The sequence below is a fragment of the Triturus cristatus genome, chromosome 6 (assembly GCF_964204655.1).
Source record: "Triturus cristatus chromosome 6, aTriCri1.1, whole genome shotgun sequence".
Lineage (NCBI taxonomy): Eukaryota > Metazoa > Chordata > Amphibia > Caudata > Salamandridae > Triturus > Triturus cristatus.
This window is the reverse complement of record NC_140589.1, coordinates 714,805,451-714,833,435: the sequence shown is the minus strand read 5'-3', so window position 1 is coordinate 714,833,435 and position 27,985 is coordinate 714,805,451. Positions and strand designations below refer to the sequence as shown.

The following is a 27,985-nucleotide window of genomic DNA, read 5'->3' as shown; positions in this document are numbered from 1 at the left end:
AATGTGCGGACAGGGGCATGGTTCATATCACGCAATTCTATTTGCTCCAGTGCATTTACCAAAAAGTATCTATCCTGGTATATTTTATGAGCTTTCTCTTGTTCCTTGAGCTCCAGGGAACTCACAGCCTATTCTGGAGTATTGCTCACTGTCCTGATTGCTTTAAAATTATTTGCATAGCTGCAGGAGTACTGTTTACGTTTTGTAACTCGTCGCTCTTTTATTTTAAAATAGTCATATACCAGCAAAAAAAAGGTTAAGGGAGGGACCGGTAGGTCAAAGGGTGTATGTCCTCATTTATGCTCTAGCTGCCATTTTTTTTAATTAAAAACAAAAATAAAAAATGTATTAAAGTGTTTAATACAACACTACAGATCTGCATGTGTTATTGTACAGTCGCAATGTCATTTCTCTACAGTCACTTGATAAACAATTCTGCTTTGATGCATATTCAATTTCCACAACATTACAGGTCTTTACCCCAATCACTATCATCTTCTGGGGCGAACAGATGTTTCCTCTGCGCGTGTTCCACTTTCCCCACACCTTAGTCCATTTGCGAGGGCATTTCCTATTTATAGCAGTGGCCTTCTCCGCCACCATGATCATATCCATGTCCCTACACCACTACATTATCGTTGGTACTATACCCGCTCCCCACTTTTGCGCTATGTTCCGTTTGGCTAGTGTCATGCCAGTCATGGCCCATAGGCGTTCGGCGTGGGTAAGATGTGTCGGACCCCAGACATTAAGAAGGCATCTAGCTGACATTTTGATGAATTAATCCTCCTATATGTTAGGAAGAACCTTTCTTGGATTACTGAAACAAAAATGTGGTTTCGGTGTAAATCTGTACACACAAAACCTCCTCTAATTGCTTGATTCTGGGGTGAGATTTCCAGATAATTATCTACCAAGAGTCTGTAGAGTTTGCATGATCCTAGGGTTTCTTTTCTTCATTACTCTACCGTTGGTGTCTTTTTTCCTAGCATTATTAAGCCCCTTAATATTATATCAGTAAGGGAAAGGGCGGACATATTGATTGTATGGTTTGGTCTCTCCTGCTTGCAGATCTATTTCTGTTGGGGACGTTGTGCGTAAGCGATTTCCTCTTGGCCCTCCCCCACTCTTCTTTCTTTGGAGTTAATATTTGTGAAGATAATAGGGTGCTCGCCATGAGCACAGTGACTGCAGTGCCTCTGATTATTCATGGACCCTAATAGAAAACACTCCAAACACAATAAAAGGTATTTTTGTGCGCGATAGGCCATCTGTTGAATTGTTTCCTGCAACAACCCTGCAGTAGTGTCTATATCCTATCATTCAATGTTCAACAACAGCTTATTATTGCTTGTCCGCCACTCGGCCTCCTTTCTAAAGTCTCTTGGCCAACCACCATCACCCCTTGCGGCAACTTAGCCCGCGATGCCATAGAGATGTAAAACAGCAACACGCGCTTTATTAATTTGTTTTTGTTTTGCTCGCCCTCTCACTTTGAATTAATTAGAGTGCCCTACAGTAAATGCCAGGCGCCTTCCTTTGAGACGCCTGCTTGTAGGAGAATAATGTGGAATTTGTTTTAGATGCATTTGGTTGTTACCCAATTTAACTGGAATTAGTAAACATTAAACCTACTTCAGAAGGATCGAACACCAGATCAGTGCCAGTGCAAACATGTTGAATGAACTGGCAAACGTGGCTTCATTTTCCTTTGTATTACACCTCTAACTGTTTCTCTTGTATTCTGGACCTGTGCACTCTAACTATGACCGAATAGACCATCACCATCATAGGATATTATCTAGCACTCCTCAAGTAAGTACATAAATATATATTGGCAGTGGCATCACTTTTTCACTGTATACATAGCACAAACTCAGTAAAGCACAAAAACAAAAAGTGTCCTGTATGTTGAAAATCTAAGGAAGGGAATAAAGTGATAGTACCCAAACAAGTAAATGCTTGTAATAAAAAAAATGTGTTTCAAACTTACAGAATACACAGTTATGGTGTTGTTGGTATCTCCTTGATCTGCTGAGAGTTGGGTTGAATAATGCACAGTGCATCCAGTACTCCATTCCCTGGATCCATTTATAGTTTACTGAATGGATCATTTTCTCGTCTGCAGGTAACAGACATCGCTGATGCCATGATCCTGAAACAACTCTTTGAAAATTTGTTTCAAAATGGGGTGGTAGTCGTGGCCACATCCAACAGGCCACCGGAAGGTAAGAAAAAAGTATATTTTCATTTCCAGGTCAGAATCCTCCACCTAATCTAAAACTGCATCACAACAATAAATAAAAAATATTATTTTTTTATTGGATTGATAAATAGATATTTATTTCTGCATCCACGATTCAGAGAGTTTGGGTTTGTTTATTGTGCACAGAGACCTTGCAGAACATTAATTTTAATAAAAAGGCCCTAAGCCAATTAATATACATAGAATGAATCTGTGCCCCAAGGCAATATTCAGCTAATGATGTATTCTTAATGTGTGAATCTTGACGTAACTATATCGACTTGCTCTGTGTTGTCAAGGTAAGTAGATGGGGAGCTAGAATAGCAAACATATATTTTTCTTATATGCGTTTTTCTTGATCATATAGTGGTAGCCAATACAGTGGAGACAATATATGTACAGCTCTATATTTTTGTAGTAGATATTGTGACATTTAATTGTACAGCCAGTTTCCCTCCTTCCATCAACCATTTAAATTTCTCTGTCTTCTCTAAGCAACAAAAGTGGTTACTTTTCGGGAGTACAGTCCATCTTTTGCGGCTCTTTGCCTTCTGCTTTGATAGACCCTCATGCCCTTCCTCAGCTTTGCTTTCTATATCTGAAAGGCAACCAATTCTTAACCCTACAAGAATATATTCTTATCTTTACAATTAAGAGTTCTTTAGTAAGGTGTTATTGTGTATGTTTTCTTAGATTTGCAAATATTTTCTTTGTGTTGTGATCATCAAAACGTTCATGAAACATCTGGAGAAGTTTCTAAAATAACCTGAATATTGACACAGTGGAAGCATATTATTAGACTCGCAGGTTATGGATAAAATAATTAATCACTTCAAGTTGACCACGGCTCTCAGGAGAAATTCCCAAATGTGAAGCAAGGAAAATCATTCAAGAGTTTCTTCTTTGTGCTGTAGTGGCCATGGGATACTTTTTTCGGCCTCCTGGTTGCCAGGTGAAGTTCAAGTACTCAAACTATTCATTTTTATGATTGACTTCTTAATATCTCCTAGTATGTATTATAATGGTATAATAACGTTTAGGAACCTTTATCTCCACTAACATCCTCTGTGACAGGCACTAAATATGGAAAAACTGTACCTGTAACTTTCCATATAAATTCAATTTTCACCAGTCCCACGTTATGTTCCTGTGCTATTTCCAATTACAATATTGAGACAGAAATTGAGAAATGCAGCAAACTCTTAGAATACTTGGAGCAAATTAAGTTATTGAGTCCAGCTGGATGTATGGAAATATGAGCACACATGGTGCATAATTGCAGAAAGCAGCAGTTTATTCTAAGATGAACTCGGAGATAGATGTTGGCCAAGCACTCCATTGCCCCTCCTCTGGACCTACCCTCCGCCCACCCACACCTCTCCTCCGCAACCATTAAATTCAGTGCGGTCAACCCGATGACAGCTGAGAAAGCTCAGAAACAACATAGCATGGCATTAAGCGTTAAGTGTTTTTCAGCTCACCCTTTCAAGTGTCTTTGAAATCCATTTGGCAGTCCAGGGATGTCTCTGTCATCACAGTGATCAATGCAGCAGTATGCAAAAAGGCTTTTCCAATCTATCCTAGTGAAGTATTCCTGTGCCTACAAAAATTGTCTATGAAAACACAAAGGATCTGTAGCACTGCTACTCAATGTCAAGCCTTCCTTCTTGCAGTAAAGTAGTTTAATAGGTCCCCATGACTGACATACACTTGATACCTTACTATTATTATTTGGACCCGGATGAAAAACAAAATTTGGTCTGAGATTCTAGTGGACCTTCTGATTTCACTGCTTGAAGGCAAGAACCTGATGGTAAACGTCCTAGGCCAGTTGGACCTGATGGTAACCGACTGCACTGTAGAACACAGCACTCTTATTTAAGAGATTATTAAAATGTGTTTTTCACAAGCGTATCTCTAAAATGGGTTAAATCGGTTAAAGCAAACCATACTCAACAAATTAAATTAGAAAATTATGAATCAGAAGTGACTAATAAAATGTGCCGTCCTTCACGCCCTCTCACTTTAATCACCACATCTGAATAGGAACATGGTCTTCCCAGCAGATGGCATCAAGGGTCACAATGTACAATTTCAAATATTTACTGACTTTTAAGGTGGGTGAACAAACAGCCAAGCAACCAAATATTGCAGACTTGTCTATCAGATTTTCCCCACCGATCTCCAGCAATGGATATGGGCGACCTACTTATGTCTGACACGTACCTTAATAAAGGGTTGCAAAGGTCAGAACCATTGCACTGAAGTGATCCAGTTGATTTTGGATCCCACCATAGCCCAGCCAACTAATTGGTTACTTGAATAGGTAAAATAGGGATTATTATTATCCTTTGAGATTATTATTGTCCATACCTATTAGTATCACTCGCACCTTCCAGTGTGGTTAAGTCTCCTAACCCCAACATGCAAAGAAACTTCTTTCATTATGCCAGAGATTTGGCTGCCGGATCCAGCGGGAGACTAGGCAGAAACCGCTACAAAAGAACCTCTGTTTGCAACGTATCTATGGCACCGAAACCTAAAACGCTGTTGGCTGTGTGTTTTGAGCTCAATAGCATCACTTTCAGATCAGTAAGGTGCTAAAAATTGCGTTATTTCTTCAAACCTTTTGAATGAACTGACAAACATATGCCATAGTTTTCCTTTGTTTTACACCTCTTACTCTTTCTCTTGTACTCTTAACCTGTCTACTTTTAACCATGGACCGAATCAACCATCCGCATCATGGGGTATTATCTAGCACTCCTTAAATAAGTATATTCATATGTATTGACAGCGGAGTCTCCTTTCCACAATATACATAGCACAAGCTCAATAAAGGGCATTAAGTAAAAGTCTCCTGTTTGTTGACAATATAACAAGAGTAAAATGTGAGTACGAGTGAAGGACCGTAATAAGAAAATAATCCTTCAAACTATAATTAAATATTATTCAATGAAGGCAGATTGAAGAAGACTACACATGTAGATTAAGGGTATCCTCAGTCTACCAGTTTGCATGCATAGGCACCAGTTCTCAGAGTCCTATTCTCAAGAACCAGATTTGAAAAAAGGTGTCAAAAATAAACCATCCTAGGAATGTCTTTTCTGGAAGAGACGAGAGTGCACAACCTCGTGTTTGCTGTGAGTAAGGCTCTAGAGCATGCTAGATGAGGCAAGGGTGTACTCACTGCCGGTCAGGGATTTCTATGCAGCGCTTGTTTATTGAAAAATTGAGATAGATTTATTTCGAGCCAATATATGTATGGTGAAGATCTACAGTGTACTGCAGATTTCTGAGAGACCTGGGTGGTGCAGCAGAAGACAACATGGGAATGATCCGCCTCGAGGCTGCAGCATTCTATCAAAAATAAATAATTGTTAATGGCAGAACTTGGTGCACGTGACGCTTGCCTCCTTAGCGGCTGTGAATTTTCTCCTGCATATGTGTTTTTGGGAAGACCCAAAAAGAGTAATACTATTGAAGAAACAACATAAAGGACACTGTCGTGGTAAAATGCCTTGACGAGGAGCAGCTACCTCGTGCTTTATGTCCTGGTGAGCCAGTGTTCAAATCTGTTATGCTTCCACATACGCCCGTGTCTCCCTGAAGTAGCTATTGCCATCTCTACTCTTAAAACAGAGTAGACCTAAAAAGGCTCCAAAACATTTGAGGACCAATTATTTTATATTATAATTCCAGCCTTTGGGTATTAGGAAACCGTGTTTTTTGGGTGTCGTCCAGCCCTTACTCTAAGCTAGCATGATGCGTACAAAAATGAGCATGTTGGCGTGCATGTAATACCTCTGCGTCCTAAGTAACTGTGGAAGGGCTTTGAAATGCAGGTAGTTTCAACATGGCAACAAGGAAAACATTGCATTAGTAGACCGGTATTCAGTTTAAGAGTCCTGCTATTTTACGTTAAATCACTTAATGTGCGGTTAACTAGTAATATTAACCCTCAGTGAGCTAGGCCTTAAATGAATAATTTGTTCCCACCACAAACGCCTGCTAAGGAATCTCATTATTTAATTCAGAGTGATAATATGCACAATCCACATCTGGCTGCCCCCTAATCTTTTAAAACAATGAAGTACTGTATTAACGAAATCTGCATGAAAATTCGAGAATGCACCCCCTCAGTACAAGGGAGTTATTTATTATGCATACGTAATTTATTTGGAAATAGTTATTTTTACATGCATTTGTTCAGAGTACTAAAAAACATCATCTATGAGTGGTTCTGTTGCTAATTGATAAGCAGTATCAGTTATCCTCGTAGCCATTTTGATATTGTTTGATATCATGTGCCATTTTCTGATATAACTGTAGTGATTCATAACTGCAGGATAGGTTTCAAATTGCCAGGTCAGTCGGTGGCGGCTCCTCCGCTAAGGTGAAGAAGCGTCGCCCTACTGACCAATTAAAAGCAAAAAATAAAATGAAAGTAACTTAATGTTATGATCATTTTATTTAAACGTACTGTATTGGTTGGCAGCGGGGCTGTTTAGAGGCTAAAGGAGGAGAAGTTGGCACTTCCTAATTGCGCTTGACATTTTGGCCTTCCGTCTCGAGCCGGCCAAAATGTCATGCGCACTTTGCATGTTCTCCACCCAGTCTCCATTACACAGTTCATGCTTCTCCAGGGACTTAATTAACGCTCCAGTGAATCCTGTGGCGTGATTTGTGAGAAATTGGTCACAATAGCACTTTACACACTTTATGCTCCTTAGATATACCTGATGCCCACCATAACTAATGCATCCATCAGGCATTTTTCCGAGTCCATGCCTGGTTGAATACGCCTAATATGGACTGGACTATTCAGTGAGGTCCGTGAACTGTGCCTGTGATTGGTGAGGAATCCCTCATAACAGCACTTGAAATGCCTAGAGCTTCTCCGGGGGCTGAAATAACACTTCAGTGAATCCTGTGCCTGTGATTAGTGAGGAATCCGTCAGAATACCACTTTACAGACTTTATGCTTACCCGGGGTCTCAAATAACACCCCAGTCATTCCCTGTGCCCCACCCGACCACTTACATGCTAGTTTTTCACTAAATTGATAGAAGATGTGACTTGTGAGGACTCAATCAATAAAGCAATTTACACAACCACTTCATGCACTTTGTGGCCCCCTTTCCACTTTTTTAGAAAGATGTATGTGATAATATGTACCTCTCGACCTGCAGGCCATGATATAAATATTTTAAATATGTATGTTTTAGCATGTATGGATTTTGTATGCCAGTCGTCTTGCAATGTTTTTAGTATGAAGAATTTGAGAATTTTTTAATGGTTTTTATTGATCTTACAAATAAAGATATATGTGTTCCATAGTAGCTCGTCAATACCTCAGAGTTTGTCGTCTGAGCATTTATTACACTTTATATGTATTTTAGGAGGTAGACTATCTGGATGAGGTTATTTTATAATGGTATATCTTGTTCGAAAAGTGTTTTTTTAAATGTTTATATGATCTGTAATTAAGTCTATTGTGAATAAGGTAAATGTGATTGATGTATTTCAAAGTTTGTGCTGCCTATTTGGCATTAGATAAAAACAAATACATGAATGGAATAAAATAATGATTTTATATTGCTCCTTGAAAACATTAAGCCACTATTGTGTTGGAAAATTATAGAGTTTTGAAAAAAACGATAGGTACTTATGGAACAAGCCATGTTTGTCGTTCTAAAAAGTGGGCCATGGTTCTAAAAAGTTTGGGAACCGCTACTTTATGCAGTTACTGCAGTAAAACACCTGTGCTCTATTTCTTGAGCAACAATACCCTGGCCACAAGCTACTCCGCATGAAATTAAACAATTGATGGAGAACAAGGGTAATGATTTGTTAATGCGTGTAGAGCAGCAACTCTGGTTAGCATGCTGGGGACCAAACAGAAGAGGTGGATGGTGGCTGCGGACCTTTGCAGTGACTAGGCTCCAACTCAATGAGCCTAGAGTGAGATTTCCAATCACTGTAAAGGGATACAAGGATCTGTGACCAGGGGAAGTGGAGCAGAGCAGCTCACAGAGCACCCGTGCCAACAGAAAATGGAAGCGTAAGACCAGGAGATGTATGGGGCCTACGACACAGAAGCATGTGGGAGGAGAGAGCCCAGCATGTCATCCCAAACAGGGACGATCCTCATAGTGGGCTCCCGGATACAGGATTCTGCAGAGTGATGACGAGCAGACATGCTAGTGGACCGCTCCAGGAGAAAGACAGGTTCACAATGACCTCCATTGGCTGGTAGATGTAAAGAGTAACAGTGACAGACAGGAGTATTTTGATAGCGCACTCCGAGGCAGATGCATTAGAGCAAAATGCCATTCTGGGGAGAGATTATAGTCCATCATCCGAATGGGGACGCCCGAGGTTGTAGCTAGTGTGACGTGTGCTACTAACGCGTGTGGCTTGCTTGACTGGCAAGTTAGGAGAATCCTGGAAATGGGGACAATGGTGGATTTCCGTGACCCTGTGGGACCTAACTTGATTCCTTGCAATGGAGCACTAGCACTGGCAGGATGAGGCATATATAAACGTTGTAGTTTACATGCCTGTAAGGGTAGTGCTCCAGCAGTGTTATTTTATGAATTCATATGCTGTTTGAATATTCTTCGACCGGAAGCTGGAACTCCTCTGTCAAAAAAAACCACCAAAAAAATGGGAAAAAAGACGTCTTTATAAGAGCCTCGCAAGAAACCGTATTTTTAATATTTATTTGAGATTTTTCTCTCCCACACACTCCTAACACGATCCAACTCCCAAACATCTTCTTTTGCAGAGTTTGAAGACATAAATAATTTGCTACCATTACACATCACGTAGGTCTCAAATTTGTATCTATGAAATATACCAGTGCTGCCGAACTACCTTTATACATAAGTGACTTATTTTTCTGCAGCTTTTAATCTTTTATAGATTGCGATTACTGTGGGGGTTACCAAGAAGTTGTTTTCCTGTTATTCAATTTAAACTCCTCTGAATGCACCAGCTCTGAAGTTGCAGAAATCAGGCTGAAAGGATAGATAATCCTAGTGGGAACATTTGCAACAGTCCCTTCAGGAGTCTCCTGAAGGGACTGTTGCAAATGCAGGTTGCGTGAAAAGGATGCCAGGACCTGGTCTCTTTCTGTAATGCTGCATTGCTGCCAGATATTCTCACACTGATGCATAGTCCACGCCTGTTTTGATGATGCCCAACCGATATGGCAGCAACTCATACTGCCTGCCTCCAGTATGGTTAACTTCATCTTTACAAGCCATGTATATAAATCTCTAACCAGCAGTGAGACTAGACCACTGCCCCATCATTGTTTGCACACAACATGCAAACCTTTTTCATTTATGGCAGTAAGTCATACCCCTATGTAGACAAATGTGAGCAGTGGCGGCTGGTGACTTTTGAAAGTGGTAGGGCGTAAAATGAGTGGTGGAGTGCACCGCGGCGAGCGAGCGCGAAAAATATAAGGGGCGTTTCGAAAAAAGAGTGGGCACATGGTGCATTTTCAAGCCAATTTCCAATGTTCCACTTCATCTGGGAAAAAAGTTATACATGTGACGAATGGCAAAGGTAAATTAAATGCATAATTATTTACTGCCTGAAAAAGCCAGCCCAAGAGTATAAAGCAAGCCACCCATATCCCAGACCTTGCTGCACAAGGCGCTGTGCAAACCATATCACAAATTTCCCACACCAACACCCTGTGGACTGTTATGTCAGCGTTTCTAGATTCATTTATTTGAAATACGTTTTTTTTTTTTTTACTCGTGCACATGCACTAAAGGACTGAATATCTTGTTTGAAAATTCATGTTTTTTTTTCTTGTTATAATGCATGCAATATCTATTTCATTTTGAAAAAGTATCACACTCCCACCTCGCCCATGGTTGGAGCTCTCATTGATATAGATTTACAAAATTTCTATCATTTCTCTTTAGCAGTCCAGTACATAGTCTCATCACTCCCCCGCCTTTCCACCCCATTCCCGTCATACGCGTACACAAAAACATGGACAGTGGAGCAGGATAGTAAAGCACAAGAGGAAGAGAGGCACTGACAAAGCGACAATGAGGAATGAACATGGACCAGGGTGCATGCATGAACACACAGACAGAGAGACACAGAACCTGTCTGACACATGGACAATGAGACACAGACCAGGGTGCATGCACACACAGACAGAGACACAGAACCTGACCCGTAGACAATGAGACATAGACAAAGACCAGGGTGCATGGACACACAGACAGAGACCCTGACCCTGACACGTGGACAATGAGACATGGACACAGACCAGGGTGCATTAACACACACACAGAACCTGACACGTGGACAATGAGACAGGGACACAGACCAGGGTGCATGGACACTCAATGAGGCATGAACATGGACAGGGACAAGGATGCATGGGTACACAGACAGGGAAATACAGAACCTGAGACATGGACGGTGACTTACATAGAAACTCTCCTGAGTGACTGTGTACTTAGGGTACAAGCACGCCTTTCATTTAGAAATCCTCCTCTGTTGCATGCTAGATAAGTGGCCAGCTTGATCTCTAGAGCATGGTCCTGAAGGTTAGACGTGTCCACTGGAGCACTTCGCCTCGGGGTATAACTCACCTCAGCTGCCATCTTGTCCTTGCCAGATACCGCCCACCCTCCTCACTAGGCCCCTCCTGCCCAGCAGCTTGAGCTGACCCCACTTGTCTTTAGATTTGACAGTGGGCTGTCCCAAACCAATCTTCCGTTGCCACATGGCTATCTTTTTAGAACTAAAAAAAGGAAACCCGATTGCTGGCTTTTCGAAAAGTATTAAAAACTTAGCTTTTCAATCGTTAAACTTGTGGGTCGGCTTCTGCGGTCTTTTTCTCATTGAGCCAGCGCCTAGACACTCTTGGGCAGTAGCCGTCATATATAAATATCTTTTTAATTTCATTTCATACATTTAATTTCACGTCATCTTCCTTCTCATGACAGGCCTTTCTCCTCCCCCCACCCTTCCCCAACCTCCACCCGGGCCGGTCCAGCCGAATTGCCGAGGATGGTTTGTGTTCCCAGTCCAGCCCTGCAAAAAAGTCACACATTTCCATCAGTAGAAGTACTCCTACTCACAGATGTGTGTATGAAACTTTTGGAAATTCACAAACATTCCTACTAGTATGGCTGACAGCTGACATGCTATTGGAAATGTCATGGAACATCTGCTATTCACGCTGGGTACAACTCCTCATTGGAGAAATGCAGCCTGATGGCGCCAATGTATATAATGGGAAAAAAAATATAAAATAAAGCTTACCGTCCCGCGCCATCTTCTGGATGGTTCCCGACGTCCGGTCCTGACTCCTGGGTTTTCGAATTCCGGGCCCGCCGGCTGCAGCTCTCCTCGCGTCATCAGGTAAGGCACCTCCCCCCCCCCCCTTCCCTCCTCCAATCACAACTGTTGAGGCGACTCTGAGAGCGCCCCACCCGGGCCATTTTCTCTATGTAGGCTGCTGCATGCAGAGAAAATGGGAGAGTGGGCGTTCCTGCTCGAGGGCAGAGGGGGAGTGGCCTGCCCACTGTTGCTCATACTGACTGTTTGGTCAGCCCCAGGGCAGGCCACTCCCCCCCTGCCTTTGAGCAGGACCGCCCACCCCCAACCAGGCACTTCTGCTTTCTTGTAGTGCGAGAAGCAGAAACATAAATGGTAGTTATTACCATTTATGTTTCTGCCTTCTCGCACTGCGAGAAAGCAGTGCGGCGGCGCCCAAACGCCCCAATGGAGGAGCCGCCACTGAATGTCTATATCTGGAATATAGGACCTCTAGAGCAATGCTACTAGATTGAGGACTAAAAAGGGTAGTTATGGACATCTGGTTGGAGTCCCTGCAGAAAAATGTGGAATGTGTCCTATGCCGGGTCTGGTGGCTCAGTGGACTAAAGCAGCCACTGCAGGGGCCTGTGTTCGACCTCATGGTCACAGGTTCAAATCCCGGTGAGTCCACTCAGCCTTTCATCCATCTGAGGTCGATAAAATTAGTACCATTGAGTTGGGTAACAATAAACATCTGTTATTCAGCGCCAAGACACCTTATGTAAGAGGACAGAGTTCTAGAAGAAAATCGAGAGTTAGGCCAGAAACCGAGTTTACCACTTTCAGATGGATCATCTGGCACAGGCATTCTTGCAACCTTCTCTCTAGCTGCTGCACCAGGGGCAACATGGGGCCTGCATGCAGAAACTAGAGAACACCTCCCCAGGGAGCATTCCTCCAGATGCCTGGAGGTGAGAAGGGATGTTTTATTTTAGTTATGGTTACATTTGTACAAGGAGTGTACCACTGAGGAAACATGAGGTTCACTACTTCATGGTCTACCGCTAACCTGTAGGATTCTACAACCTAGGTCATGATTCTTTTATTCTTTGTGATTGTGTAGTCTAGGACTGTATTTCCCAAACTGTGGATTGCGACCCACTGGTGGGTAATAAGCCGAATTTGGATGGGTAACGAAAGACCAAGCAATAAAACATGCCTTTAATTCTGTATTTATCTTGACACATTTGCTGTGCTTCAAAGACAGAGGTCAAATGTTAGGCTATGACTTCTGACAAATTATGCCTAATGTTTTTGGGTCCTGCCTAGCGTTGCAGCGCATGCGCTGCACGCTCTTTGAGACATATTGTGGATGAGGACATTTCAGAAGGGGACTTGAAGTCCCGCCCCTCAATTTCATTGACTGGCGTCATCGTTTATGTAAAACGCTGGCCTCCGATTGGAACTGAGCCTTTTTGGTGGCCGCCCTTTCCCCTTTTCGTCCGGCCCATCCGGACTGGATCGTCTGCTTTTCGGCTGTCGTGAAGCAATTTCTTTTCTTTAGGGGGCCATCTGTTTCTAATTAGCGTGGCCTTAGCGCGGTCGCTTTCACTTTCGTGATTATTCACATAGGGCCCGGCGTGTTTCAGTGGGGATGAGTTTATAATGCTTTTAAAGTGTCTGGGGCTCCTTGGCCACTTCAGCTGCCAGTTCCTTCCTGGAACACGTGCGGCTCTCGGACAGGGCGAGGGCTGGCGGCAGCACAACCCCCCTCTGCGCGCAGGTCTCTGGTGACAGGCAGGAGCTGAGCATGGCTTTCACAGAGCCATGCTAGGGTCTGATTGGTGCAGGGTTCTGTCCCGGGATGAGCTTACGCATTTTAATGGTGGGATTCTTTCTGGGGTCTTTTGTGTCCTTTTCACTGGGTGAATCTGTCGCTGAAACTGGTGCTTGCCACAGTTATTGTTGCTGCACAAACACTGTGACTTAACAGCTACTTGTTTGTACCTAAAACAATTTTTTCGGCGTATCATTTGTAAGTAACGTTGACTTTTCAGTGGAGGGCGGGTCCTGGTGGCAGATGTCATAAAAACTTGAATGCCCGATTTAAATAGTGCCGCTGGATTCATATTGAATAGATTTAGAATAGGGGGGAGAGCCAAGGGCGGAATGGAAAACAGACAAAACATCCTTTTTTTTTTTTTTATAATGTGTTTGATTTTATGCAGAACAAACATGAGACAATTGCATAATTCACAGCGAATCAATGGCATTTCACAACCAGAAAGGAGACAGAAGATCAAAAGAAAAAGCAGTGCGGTACCAGACATGCAATTAGTTAGGAATGCATTTATCGCTTGAAGATCGGTAATCCCTCGGCAGCCCACCATACCGCACAACCATCCCAGCCCTTACTTAGTGCTAACCAAATCAATATTTGCGAGTCAAAGTGTACAGGCTCAGCTCAGCGGGGAGTTCTGAGGATCAGGGTGTGGGGGAGTCATGCACAGCAGGAGCAGCGCCCATATCGGGAGTATCCCTGCTCGCCATACAATTCTCATACATTGCCCAAATGTTCTTTGCTCTGTTGCGAGGCGGTAACATATCACTATCATTTTCAGTCTGGGTACAGCAAAACATCATATCTTTGGACCATTGAGCTAGTGTAGGTGTAGGACCGCGCATCCAGCAGATAGCCACGCACCTCTTTGCCAATAGTAAACCCATGTCTATCAACCGCCGCTTTGCCTTATGGATAGGTTTAGAGTACCCAAGCAGGGCAAGCAGCGGGTCAGGAACCAGCACCAACTCTGTAATTCGGTTTAGTTCGTCAAAAATCAGACCCCAGAACTGGGCAATCCGTGGGCACGTCCAAGCTAAATGTAAGAAGTCCGCAGACCATTCATTGCATCTATTGCATGTGGACTCTTCTCTTAGACCATATCGATGCAGGCGCTCTGGAGTGTAATAAACTCTGTTAAGAATTTTAAAATGCACCAACCTATGCCGGCCATTCAATGTTATACGCTTTGTGCTCATGCAGCAATAGGACCATATGTAGTCAGTGAGGTCGCTTTGCAAGTCACGCTGCCAGGCCAGTCTTGGTTTGGTGTATTTACTTCCCCTAGTGGCCATTGTAGTGTGATAGATCCTAGACACCATCTTAGCTGGTTATTGTGCTTTAAGAAGGGCAGTCAGAGCTGGCATCTCGGGAGGTTCTGCCTTATCCTCCCCCATTAAGTCATTGAGAGCATGTCTAACTCTGTGGAATTGGAATTTAGCAAGGAGTGTCGGAGTGTCTTCTATCCCTGTCATGTCACCCCATGTGCGTGCAACACCATCCATGAATAGATCACCTATGTGTAGAGCCTTGAGCGTTTGTAGAGCTGCTATAACCCCCCTGTCTTTACATGGTGCGAGCCAGTGGCACCACTCAAGGTGAGCCACTGGGGAGTACAAAATGTTGCCTGCCTGGAGAGTCAACAAATGATGCCAGGCGTGAGTAATTGAGTTAAGGGAATCCAATATGCCCGTACGTCTACAGACAAAACATTCTTACTTGACAGAATAGGGGGCATAGTTCGAGTCCCAGCATAGTCTCAACATCCTGTGATTCTGAGCAAATCACGTAATATCCACGTGACTGCGCCTTAAAATAAATCGAAGCTTGTGAGATGGATTTGGTATTTACGAAAAGCATTCCAATACCATTCAAGCTATACAGAAATGCAATCTATATATATGTCTGACGAGTGCGACTCAGTTGATAAAACAAGCCATTGACACAATGCACCGGGCTCACAAGGCTGGCCGCGCGCCATTTGGGCACGAGGGCATTGTCAGACTGGCCCGTCTTGCCAGTGCTGTGTAGCTCACTTAAAGGAACTTTATCGAGAAATTCAACAAAATGGGTGACAAACCCGGGATAGAAACATTATCAAAATAAGGGCCCCGCCATGGCCTCTTTGGGGTCTAGACCGCTTGTTCTGCTCACTCACTTGCGGAAAAGGCCACTTTCTTGGAAGCAAGCAGAGCTTCCGTTATTATAACCCTCAGTTTAGCAGCAACTCTAAGCATTCGAACATCAGATATAAAAATAACACCCTGACACCATTCCTAATCATTGCCTGCCCCACAGGGAGAGGATGTGGCTTAATGGCCAGAGCGGCGACTTTGAAGCTGCGGAACCCGGTTCGAGTCTAGCGAGAGGCTCAAACATCCTGTGATTCTGGGAAAATCACTTAATCTACCCGAGCCTAAAAAATGGATGCGTTTGTCTGTAACGTAACTGGTGCTCATGTAAAGCACTCTGATAGCTTCGGGCTGAGTTTGTGCTATATAAAACTGCAAAAAAAGTTTACTCTTCCGCCCCTTTTACAATGTAATATCACCTTAAATACATTTAAAAAACAAAACTTCCCACTCTGTTCAGTCTTGCAATGCACTTCTTTTCTTCTTTCCGCATGCTTGCACTGCCCATGTGGCCAGACACTGGTGTTCCTAAGAGATTTCTCCTTCCCTTTTCTCTTTTCTCACCTTCTCTGTTTTGTCCTGAGCTCTGTTTCTTTTACCAGAAGCCTCTCCCTGAGGTGCTCTCCCAATATTACCTTCTCTTCACCCCTTGCCATTCCACCATTCCTCCTAAACCCCCATCACCCCTACCAGGTGCGTCTTGTTCCCTAGTACCCTCAAGTGTACCCCATGAAACAACATAGGCTATACCCACAGGATCAAACCACTCCTATACCCTGCTCTACAGAATGTGGTTATTTCTCTGTGCGCCTCCTTCCTTACCTAGCGTCCTTGAACCCCTCCATTCCCTCTTTGGCAAGGACCATGCTCACATTCTGTGTCGACCCCCACCGGTCCTTCACCGGCAACAGGTCTTTTAAACCAGACATCATTTTTTTATTTTGCAAACACAAGCGATTGCAAATGCCTTATAGAAATGATAAGATTAGCCCCGGATAAAGTGCGGGGAGCCCCTGGCAGGGCGGCTTTGGCACTGACGTGCTGGGCGCAGCACTCAAGGCACTCTCCAGTGAATCACCACAGGGCTCTTCCCCCACCCCCCCACACTTTTTTTTTTCTTTAATAAGCGTGGCGCCGTCTTCACAGACACCGCGCTATGCAATGCAATAGGTGTTGCTTTTGGTATAGTAAATAACAATGCCTTTTAATTTTTTTAAAGGCACTGCCATTTACAATGTCAATAGGTCAAAATGTCATTGCGAGATTTATTGCATTGTAAATGCTTGTTCAACATGGGGCTTGGTGTTCTCAAAGACTTTTCGCTTTGCAGTCAGTGGGGAAAAAAGTAAAGTGAATTATGTGACAATCTTACTGGGATTTAGGGAGTGTGAAAGGAAAGGTTGTAGTATGCCATTTTTTGTGACAAACAACAAAATGTAAATACCCGCAAATGAAAAGTACACATTTAGCAGTTAGGAAAGCAAAAATGAAGCACATTTTTTGTAATTCTGAAGTGTGATGGAAGCAAAGATTTTAATAAGATCGTAAAAAATCAAGACCGCTAACTTGGTGATGCACACATGATAAATATTCACTAAAACACGATTTTAACACGTTATCGTTTGTGTGCAATATAGTTTTATCAGTAAAACCTTATGTGCAAATGTTTTACCCATGTCAATGGAGAATGTGCTGTCTGTAAATGACAATGCTCTACCACATCCTTAGTTACATTAAAAATAGCCTGCCTCATGTCCATTAAAGGTAAGTGTTTCGTAAAAGTTTGTCATCCTAAAAATTGGGTTGTGATTCTAAAAAGTTTGGGAATCACTGAGCTAGATAGAGAAAAGTGACATTGCACACAATTTACCATGATGGCATCACAGGAAATTTCATCTCAGGACTTTGATGCTGTTGACATAACTTAAGAGCCTACATCTCAGCCAAAATGTGTACCATAACTTCAAAATATAGCTGTGGAGATGAAAATACCCCAAAATGAATGTCATAGCCTCAAATTCCATGATCTGGTCCCCATATATAAATGTGTGGACAGCCGGCTTCCTAGAGCTGGTCCAAAAGTGCTTTGATTGCAATTTTATTGAAAGAACAGTGATGGCACAATCTATCAGAATCGTGATGACCATGCAGGAGTGATGATTAGGTCATTTGCAATCAATCAATCAATCAGTGATTGTTGTGCACTCACCTGTGAGTTTTCAAGCCGCTAGGGGGCGGGGGAGATTGCAGGTCCGACTGGGCGCTGTGGTTCATTCGAAGAGTCAGGTCTTGAGGTCCTTCCTTAATTGTGTCAGAGACGGGAGAGGCTGAGGTGGACAGGCAAAGCTGTCGGGTGGTAGATGCCACACACAAACGTTGACCAGGCACTGCTTCTTGCATCTCCACATTAGTCCATTACCCAGATGTTTGCCAAAGCACTGAAGTGCGAATCCGAGCATACATAAACAGATGTGTGTGGCTTGTGTGGTTTTGTATTGGTGTACTGCTTCACATTTGCATATGTTCGAATGCTGTACAAATGGGATCTATGACTGTAGTTCACACTGCAGCCATTTGAAAGGGATGAATTTTGTCTGTTCATCATCGCTACACCTTGGTTTGCTCTGCATATGTTTGACAAGTATCTGACAAGTGAATCCAATACTAACAACATGTCACTGTGGTTTGTGTTCCAAGGGCTTCAGTCAGCAGGTGTGTATTTTATACATATACAGGAGTGTGCCATTTGCTGCAGCAGTGTGTATTTGGTGATGTAATTTAGTGCAGGGTGTGATATACTTGGTAAGATGTGCATGCCAAAGGGCTCGAATGTTATGGAGATAATTTATATTTGAAAGTTGCAGAGTATTGAGGTGTATGTTCTATTGGGGGAAATGATGGGAGAAACGAAATGTTGTTTGGTTGCCCATTACATGCCCTGGTTGGTGCGGCATGTCTTCTACTCAAGGAATGATGTGCTTACAAGTGCCTGACTAATGTGTGGTAATATAGTATGTGTTGTAATGGGAGTGTGCGAATGCTGCCTGGATTGATTTGTATTAGTGGGGCTTGTGTGGTACTGAAGAGTGATGCACACGTAGAAACGTGTGAATGCTGCCCTGATGTGTATTTGGTTCATGTGAATGTGTGGTGGATTCTAGATGGTATACTAGCAGCAGTGACCGGATACTGTATGAATGCTTATGCAGAAGGCCTAGGTTAGTGCAATGGGAAGTGTTATGAAAATGTGCAGCCCAGATGTATGTTTATGTGGAAAGGATTAGTGAGATTATGCAAATATTGAACAGATGTTTGTTTTTTAGGCAACAGTTCAGCATTTATTGAATTTTAGAAGTGGTGGGCATGCAGGAGTGATTGGATGCTGAACAAATGCATATTAATTACCTGCCTGCGGGTTGTGAATGTGTGTGTATTGAGTGTATGGTTAAGTACATGAATTCCATTCAAATGTTATGTATTTGGTAGCTGTCTCTGTAGTTTGAGTGTGTAGTTTGTAAATGGTAAAGTTGTTTGACGCAGCTGTGCCTGCTCTCTTTTCCAGATATCTTCTGAACATCAGTTTGTTCTGCTGGACACAGTGTGCATATCCTAGTACATGAAAAAATCTGAACATTTTGCAGAGGCCAGATTTATAGACCAATCGAGAATTTACTTTCACAGGAAGTGCTAGATCATTTTTAGGTCTGAATTGAGCGAACCGCTGTCTGCACGACATATTGTTACCAGTCATTTCAAAAATATATTGAGTGGGCTGTGGCACCACCCAGAGGGCTATTAGTCTTTCAGCTCATAGGTGATTTGATGTATCACTCCCTCTTCCAGGAAGTGCTTCCATTGGACTTCATAAAGAACTATTTTACATTTAAAAAAATACATTCAGTAATCACACTGTTGGTCATATTTAGTTATTTAGCTCATATATACATTCTGTAAAGAAAAGTATATATATTTTTTTTTAATCTTTTCCCACCAGCATTGGCAATGCAAGTATGGACAGGCTTTCACGTGATAAGCAGCATTTTTGCATGCAAAATATGTAAACCGCTTTTGTGTTACATGCCTTTATGAGACTTATTGGCATCGTCACTGATTGTTCTCATTGTTTGTAGTGCTCCTGTGGTCTCATTGATTTCTAGACGGATGCCACATTTTGCGAAATTTGATGCAAACCGTTTTCTGTTATTTCACTCATGCTAATGTTAATGCACTCATTCCGTGCCCTTAAAAATGCTTTCCTCAACCAATGTTCACCAGACCTAGTATTTGAAATTAAGGAGTCTGTTTGACAAACTCTGCAATTTTTTCAGAAATTGGAAAAGTTATGGTTTTAAGCTGTTTTGTTTTGCTTTATCTGTGTAGAGTGCAGTGTAACCTTAACTGTTCTAAATAGATGTGGTAGCACTTGACTGGAAAGCAGTTGTCTGGGATGTTTATTGTAGTAAATGCAGCCTTTAGCACCAATTAGACTTACTTCTGGATTAAAATATTTTTAGTTCCTGCCACTGCTCACAAAGGTATGAATTTATTTCAGAGCTTTTCATGATCATTACCATTCTTATATACTATAGAATATTTTTCCAAAATGGGGGTTTCAAGTATGATGCCTCATATTTAGCTGTGCTCAAAGGCCTAGGAGTAGGTTTGTTTATGAATGGCTCAGTCATTGGCATGCACCTATTTAACAGGTGTGGCTTCACTTGACATATGCCTCCAGTGGTCCCAGCACGGCATTATACTAGATACAGGATTTTATATCGCTCTCACTCACTTTTTACTTCCAGTACACCTCTTAGTTTCATTCAGTGCTCTTAAAGTTCAGAAACACCATAATTGTACTTGTGCTATTCCGCATGCGTGCTACACAAATATATGTCTTAGAGTTGTCCAATAAGATTAGCTAACATTCATTTTAATTAAAAAAACTAAACCTAAAAGTACTGCCATGCCTTCAGTGCAAGAGTCATTATGGTTAGGATTTAAAACCAGCAATACACTGCAATGTGTCCTTGCTGATGGGATTTGTAGAGAGAAAAAATGCACTGCTCATGACCTTATGTCTGATCTCCTGGATTCACTAGTAACGTCACTGTGACGTTCGATGTCGTTGATAATATCCGATGTCATGTGAGTACCCAGAATAAAGGACGCTGCAGTCCACTCCCTCCAGCAGTACATGCACTGCACTGAGATTAATTGTAGTTGGAACTGAAGGCTGCAGACTACTTCTAACAGACAGATGTCACCTTTGTAAATGCTGTACTTCCGTTATCCGCTAACCGCGTGCACATAGCTACTATAGAAGAGCAGGTACAGTGACACCTGGAGCACAGGGTGTGAGGGTCCCACAGGACACCAGTTGTGAATGCTATTTTACAACCCAGCCAAGGTTTAAGGGGCCATTTTCTTGCTTGGGTAGGGCCCGCAGTACTCTTGCTGGGCCACTGGCAAATGTGGAAAAATAAATCATCAAGAGGATGTCACTGTCGATCCTATATGTGATGTTACCAGTAATGTTTACAAAAGATATCATTTGTGATGTCATGAGCAGTGTATTGGCAAAGCTGCAGTTGCATAGCTCTCCATAGCTGCTGAATCTTTGAAAAAAACAAAAAACCTAGCCATAAGGTCCATTGAACTGCCTAAGTGTATTAGGGAGAGAAAACCATAAATTCCTAAAATTCGTTTTTTTCCTGTGAATTTCTACAGGATTACAGTGATATTCCTTGACGATCAACTTGAACATCCAATTACCATGTCCCCAGAGCCCATTGGTTACCCAACTTAAACCATACCAGCTGGCTGGAGGTGCTGTGAGTGGATTTAGTCATGTCCTGTACCCAGCAACCCTACAATCATAAGGATCTTTATTCTGCAAGTGGGCTCTGTGCACAGGGTTGGCCTTCAGCCATGCATTGCTCCTAAGATGTCACTGGGCATAGTGTGTGGCATGCTGCCAGTACCAGCCGGCCGCAAGGTGTGACCATGCCCAACAAATTCTATGAACAAGGTTTGAACTTTGGCCACCATCGTGCCAGGTCCCAATCCCCGTAGCCTACTGGCCATGACTTGAAGTTGTGACTGTGGGTACAGAATGTTGCCGCTAGTCATGCCATGCACCAGGCTGTCCTCCCTCAGAGCCTGCTGTACTCAGTCTTTGACAGTTTTGATTACCCTCTTCCGATATCCGCATTAGGCTTTGTGTACATGAGGTGGCCTTCAGCTTCTTCCTCCCCCAACTCTGTAGACCCTTTGGCACTGCATATTGGTGCACAGCAGGTTCTGGTTCTGGACCAAGCTCTTCTGGCATGCAAGAATTCTGCAGGCGAAGCCCATGGGTACCAGCCTATATGTCTCATCTTTCCAAATCAAAGCAGAGAAGCAAAAGTGTTTGTGGCTTGACTGATGTCATAAGCGTATAAAAATTACGGCAGCTGGAATTCCAGTTACGGGCATTGCTCAGCAATAACATTAAATCGATATAACATCTTTCCAAGTTCATTAACTCTAGTTTCTACATCAATATGGCAATGTAATGGCTACATGTAGAAATAAGACGGTATTTCCATTGTTCGCAAGCATATGCAGAAGGGAATAAATGATAATGCTAATATAGACAATGATTTCATTTTTGATGTGGCTCTAGCTACCAAAGACTGCTGTCATTTTACTGAATAACAATACATATTCTCATTGCCATTAATTGCAGTTTGAAGACTGCAGCCAAAACTTCAACCTCTAGATATTCCTGCGGTGGATATATATGGAACACAATGGAGTGTCGAGTAAGATCAGACATCCAGAGAGGTATTTTTTCAAAACAAATTTATTTTATGTATTTACTTTTTTGGCAGATGCTTTTTTTTCTTGGCCCGTGGCTGAACTGGTCATTTGTGATATAAATTACATCATTTGTCATGAGCAGTGCTCTGCAGTGTAGTTATGCTTGCACAGCTCATCATAGCAGGCACATTTCTGTGGATAACATCCCCATACTAAAGTGCTTTAAATTAACTACAGAAGAGAAAGAGTCTCTCTTTAGTTGAGGTGGTGGCTGTATATGAAAATTGCCTTTAATTTTCGGTTATAACTTTTGAATCTGCAACAATTTTGGCGGTGGCTCAGTTAGCTTTAGAGCAAGATGTCGGTCAATTTTAAATATGTCCGTAATAACAATATTATTGTCCCACCTCCTGTTGTCTGCTTCCTTGATGATGGTACTGGGCTTCTCCTCGCAAGAGGAGAGGGAACCCTGTTTTTCGCTTGGTTTAAGATTATTGTATCCTATAATGAAGGTTTCTTCTTAAGGTCTTCAAGATCAAGATCATACATGTCACGGATAACCAGTTTATGGAAAAGGTCTAAATTGTTCCTGGTGTAAAATGGCTTTATGTACTTAGCCACTCATTCGCTCATTTCTGTTATTCTTCTGTATCTGATGGTATGGACTTATAACCGACACCCATTACTCCATATAGCAGTTACCATATGCCTCCCTTACCTAGGCACTCACTTACCCTTGCTTATGGACTCAAGAAATATATTATTCTGGCCATCCATAATGTGTACTATTTTATTTTGGGCCGCTAACTCTCATCGTTAATATACATACAGTTACTTGACACATTTTTGGAATTCTCTCACATCACGTCCAAAATGTGTCGTCTGGCTACAGATCGTTACTGGCTACATTTCCATGCATATGTCACCTCACATGTTTGCGGCATTGACAACCCACACTGCATTGGTAAACATCTGACTTTCTCTGCCCTAAATACTGTTCTTCAAATTTACACCAAACAACTCTTCATAGCCCAAGCAGTACTAAAGTCTTGAAGTCACAGACCCTAGCAACCTCGTTCAAGAGTCATGGATGGGCCCTTTGTGAGAAGTACCATGGGTTCCCTTGCCTGCACTCTAAGGATTTCCTAATCTAATCAAGAGTAGACCAGAAAGAAATTGTAATTAAGATCTTTTCACTTTTATTAGTTTAGTGCAAAATAACAGAACTGCAATCAACCTTAGAGCAGTCAAAGGTACAAACTTGTTACAAGCTGTAATCAATGATGGGAGACCTTTGTGCTAATAATGTGGAATTTGTAATTATTGTTGTAGGTATTTCTGCTGCCACAGATGGTAAAGAATTTGCTCATCCTATATAACTGGTATCTTAAAATAGACTAAGAAACCTGGATAATTTCGGATGGATCTTTTTTTGTTAATTTCACAAAGATGTGGTGACTTTAGAAATTATTTTAAATTTTTTAAGCAGTTTCCTAATTTTTGCTTAACTAAGACAGTTATCCTTACAGAATCAGCACTGCTCCATCAAAAATGTCTTAGCAGAAATGGCGGCTACCTACCATGTGGCGTGAGGCCTTCAGGCATTCAGTTTGCCACATGTGAGTGGCTGGAGGTACATTATGGCTCATGTCAGCGTGATAATTTTCCCTGCAGGAGCTGCAGTGTTTTTCCACATCTGTCCTCTGGCATTTAAGCTCTTATGGGCCCTCCAGGCATTGTTGAGATTTCCCCGATTCTTGTGGGCAGGCTGTGGCAGGTGGTGGATCTATGCAAGTATGTTTTTCACACCTGAGATGGTGGAAATCTCTCTACTTCCCTATTCGTTACAGTAGGTGAAGTCGTTAAATTTTGGGGTCAGTACTAAACTAAGAGGGCCGTCCTTACAGTCTCTTCACATAAAGAATTCCCTATCTAAGATTAGATACTATTTGTCCCATTATCTTCCTGTTACTTATACAAGGTAATTAGAACCAGGTTTTACTGCTTTCACAATCTAGTTGAAATAGCTGTCGGTGGGTTCATCACCATATTCTTTTATTTTTGTCCATTGTAATTTTGATCATCTTCTGTACCCACTCTGTTGCAGTTGGATTCCGTCAATCTCTATTTGTATCAGTGCTGCTGTGTTCATTTCAGCCATCTGCAGTATTTGGAGGTTTAATATCCTTTCTAGCTTTTTCCTTAAGGTTTCTGTGGCCCTTCTCTGCAGACACCTGTCAAATGTATGTGCTGTTATATTGGTGTAAATGGCAAAAGTAATTACCAGCATGTGACACTTTTACCTGTAGCAACACAAAAAGGCAAATCGGGGCCTAGGCAGTCTTTCTTATTTCCACTTTTTCACAATTAGTTACTCAACCATCTCTTCTTGGGAGAGGTTCCATAATCATAAGTGTACAGTTGTATTTAAAAATAAAATAATGTCAGCCACATGGTAAAAGAGAATTAGAAGTTACTTAATGTATCTTTGCATCCCTAATCAATGTACGGTATAAAGGCCCACATTCTGCCCTTCCTACATTTCATATAAAGCTTTAAAATACCTGCATTTGCTATGGCTATTGTGTAAGAAAAGAAACCATTCAGTTTGAAGGCCTCTCATGTGTTCCTGTATTTTCCCAATAAGGGACTCTAACATATTGTTCTTACCCTGTACTGGGATGTCCTTGTCAGATTGATCAATTAAAGCGATTATGTTGTGCATACAGCACAAAGCTGAGCAATTCATAGATAAACATGAACATTCTTCAATTTTGAGTGACATCCATGCACCCAGACTGGGCCCAGGAGGACCAGACTGGAAACCAGAATCAGCTCAGGAAAAATGCCCAAACTATTCCCTAAACTGCAGGAGCCGTTGACGCATAATTGGGCCATGCCAGCCCATTCTGCTCTGAAAGCAGAACCCTAGCCTGCAGCCTACTTGGGACGTGCCAGAGTGGCAAACTGGCACAGCTTCCTAACCCCCGGTGGTAGGCGTTCTTAGTGCCATCATCCTGATGCGCATAAATTGTTACCTAAATATTTCTGAGATTGTGCTGCTCTCTGGATTACAGCATCTATCTCCATCTCTACAGGTAAAATTCTGTAAGTGGGGACCGTATGATGGATTACTAGGGGAGAGCGGGATTCTAGAGCCACCTTTTGCTTGCCCTAGCTTTTTGTTTTCAAAGAAATCCTCTACTCTTTGGAATGAGAGAATTTTTACACCAGTTAAAGAGAATTGTCCTAATAGTCCCAATTTATTATTTTTTTCATATAAATCTTTTTATTAAGAATGCTCATCACATAATACAAGAGTGGACAATACATAGCAGGTGCGGAGATACATTGCAGTATGACTTTACCGAAACGGTAAGTTCTCACTTTACATATAGGGTCTGGTGGATCCTTTATGATCAGAATACAAAAAAAGGTGGGTACACCTTTCATTTACTCCCTGTCACGCTAACAATGAAATCTATCATTAATCCAGGGGCAATTATCTATCTAGGTCTATCCCCACTATATTTGCCAAGAGCCCCATATTTTCTCCCACTTCTTGAGGCATCCCCTGCAGCGACACACCAGTTCCTAATCCCTCTGGCACCAGTCTAGGTCTTTTTCCCAATCTGCCACTGATGGCGGGAACCTTGTGCCCCATCTCCTTGCAAAATTCCATTTAGCCACCCCTGCTGCCAGTGCCAACCATATCTGGGCGTGTCTGGGCCAGTCTGCCTCTCTCTGTATCATCAACACCAGCCATTTTGCCTCGAGTGGGACTTCAACTGAGAGTACCTTTGACATAACAGTTGCAATATCTTTCCATTATCGGCATATCAGTGAGCATGCCCATAGGGAGTGGTAGAAGGGGCCTATCTGTCCACACTCCCTTATACATAGGGGCTCTCCCATTGCTCCCATTTTGTGAAGTAGAGTGCTGGAATAATCTGTTCTATGAAGAATCTTTTTTTTTTTTATATATCTTTTTATTAACATAGCTCACAGGACCATACAAAGACAGATAATATCCAAGAAGCATGACAGGGAATAGCCTAGCATTTAACCAATAGTGACACGAGGACACAAGTGGGATACACCATTATTGTAGTTACACCCCCGACACCCCCTCCGATTCTCTGTATTTCGACCAGGGCCCCCAAACTTTCCTCGATTTCTTGATACAGCCCCTACTTTTGTATATAGTCTCTTCGGCCCTTTGGTACCAATCGAGGTCTCGCCTCCACTGTTCCCATTGCGGAGGTACCTGTGAACCCAGTCCCCTGGCAATATTTATTTTTGCTACCCCCGCTGCCAATGCTAGCCAGAGCTCCACATATCTGGACCAGTCAGTGTCACCTTTAATCATGAGCAACAGCTACTTTGACTCCATCTGGACCATATTGCACACTACAGCAGACATAGTGTCTGTGACCCTGGTCCAGAAGGGAACTATCTCAGGGCATTCCCATAGTATGTGATAAAAGGAGCCCTCCCTTTGACAACCCCTCATGCAGAGGGCCGACTGACTTCTACCCCAAGCATAGAGCTGTGTGCGAGGATAGTAAATGCGATGTAGGATCTTTAGCTGCACTAGTCTGAACCTTGAGCGGATTGCTATTTCACGCGTACCCTGTATGGCGTCTTGCCAGTCGTCGTCATCTATGGTGCCTATGTCCCGGGCCCATGCTGCCCGAAGCGCCAACAGAGTGTCTGGCATATTGTTTATTCTATGAAGAATCTTGAGTTGTATTAACCTAAACCGTGCTCGAATCATTATGTCCTGAGGGCTTTGACTTTCCTCCACTCATTCCTCACCAGCTATATCTCCCCGATCATCTGCCCAAGTCGCCCTCAGGGGGCCCAGAGTTATTCATTAGATCACTGAGACACCCTTGTGTAGGATCAGGTCAGCTAACCACTGCTCTCCCAGGGTAGAGGAATCGGGCACGCTCGTTACTTCTTGGATGTGTACCCTAAGGGCGTGCCCCTGCTGGTGGTAATAGAGTGTCTGGGAGTCTGCTAAAGCAAATTCTTGCCTATGGGTCTCGAAAGAAATAAAGGCTCCATTCCTCCATATAGCCCCGAGATGTTCAATACCTATTTTTGCCCATCTTGTGAAGCCTGTCAGGTTGGAGACCTCAGCCAGTCTATCACTGTGCCAGAGAGAATCCATGGCCGTCAGTGCATCTTTTTCTCCCACACAAACCTGTGCTTCTGTCCAGCATTTCACCACAGTGGCAGTATGTATAGGGATCCCCTCCCTTCCCCTAAGAGTGTATAGAATGGTTTCGTAGTTTTTACTTGGCATCGCATCTCTATCTACCCTATAGGCTGGTTCATCTCAGCCTGTGTATATCCAGCCGTTAATCACCAGAAGTTGTGAGGCCCAATAGTAAATTTTGAGATCTGGAGTTGCTAAACCAACATCATAGAGCCCTCTCTGAAGTTTCTTGAGAGCAATTTAATGCGCGCATCCCTGCCATAGTGACGTACAGATCTCACAATCTACCTGTTTGAAGATCAGGGATGGGATAAGGCAAATTTTTCAAAACATAGAGAAACCTTGGGAGGGACATCATCTTATAAAGAGCCAATCTTCCCTGTAAGGATAGAGGGAGAGTACGCCAATGCGTCACATTCGATCAAAGCCGTTCTACTTGA

General features: G+C 42.6%; 1 protein-coding gene across 1 annotated transcript in view; it reads left to right on the top strand.

The window, feature by feature from the left end:
- Positions 1-27,985, top strand: part of AFG1L (AFG1 like ATPase) — a 504,970-nt gene that overhangs the window by 190,661 nt on the left and 286,324 nt on the right. Inside the window, exon 6 of the mRNA XM_085611205.1 lies at positions 2,129-2,228. Within this exon, the coding sequence (XP_085467331.1) occupies positions 2,129-2,228 (100 nt within the window). The remainder of the gene's footprint in view (positions 1-2,128; positions 2,229-27,985) is intronic.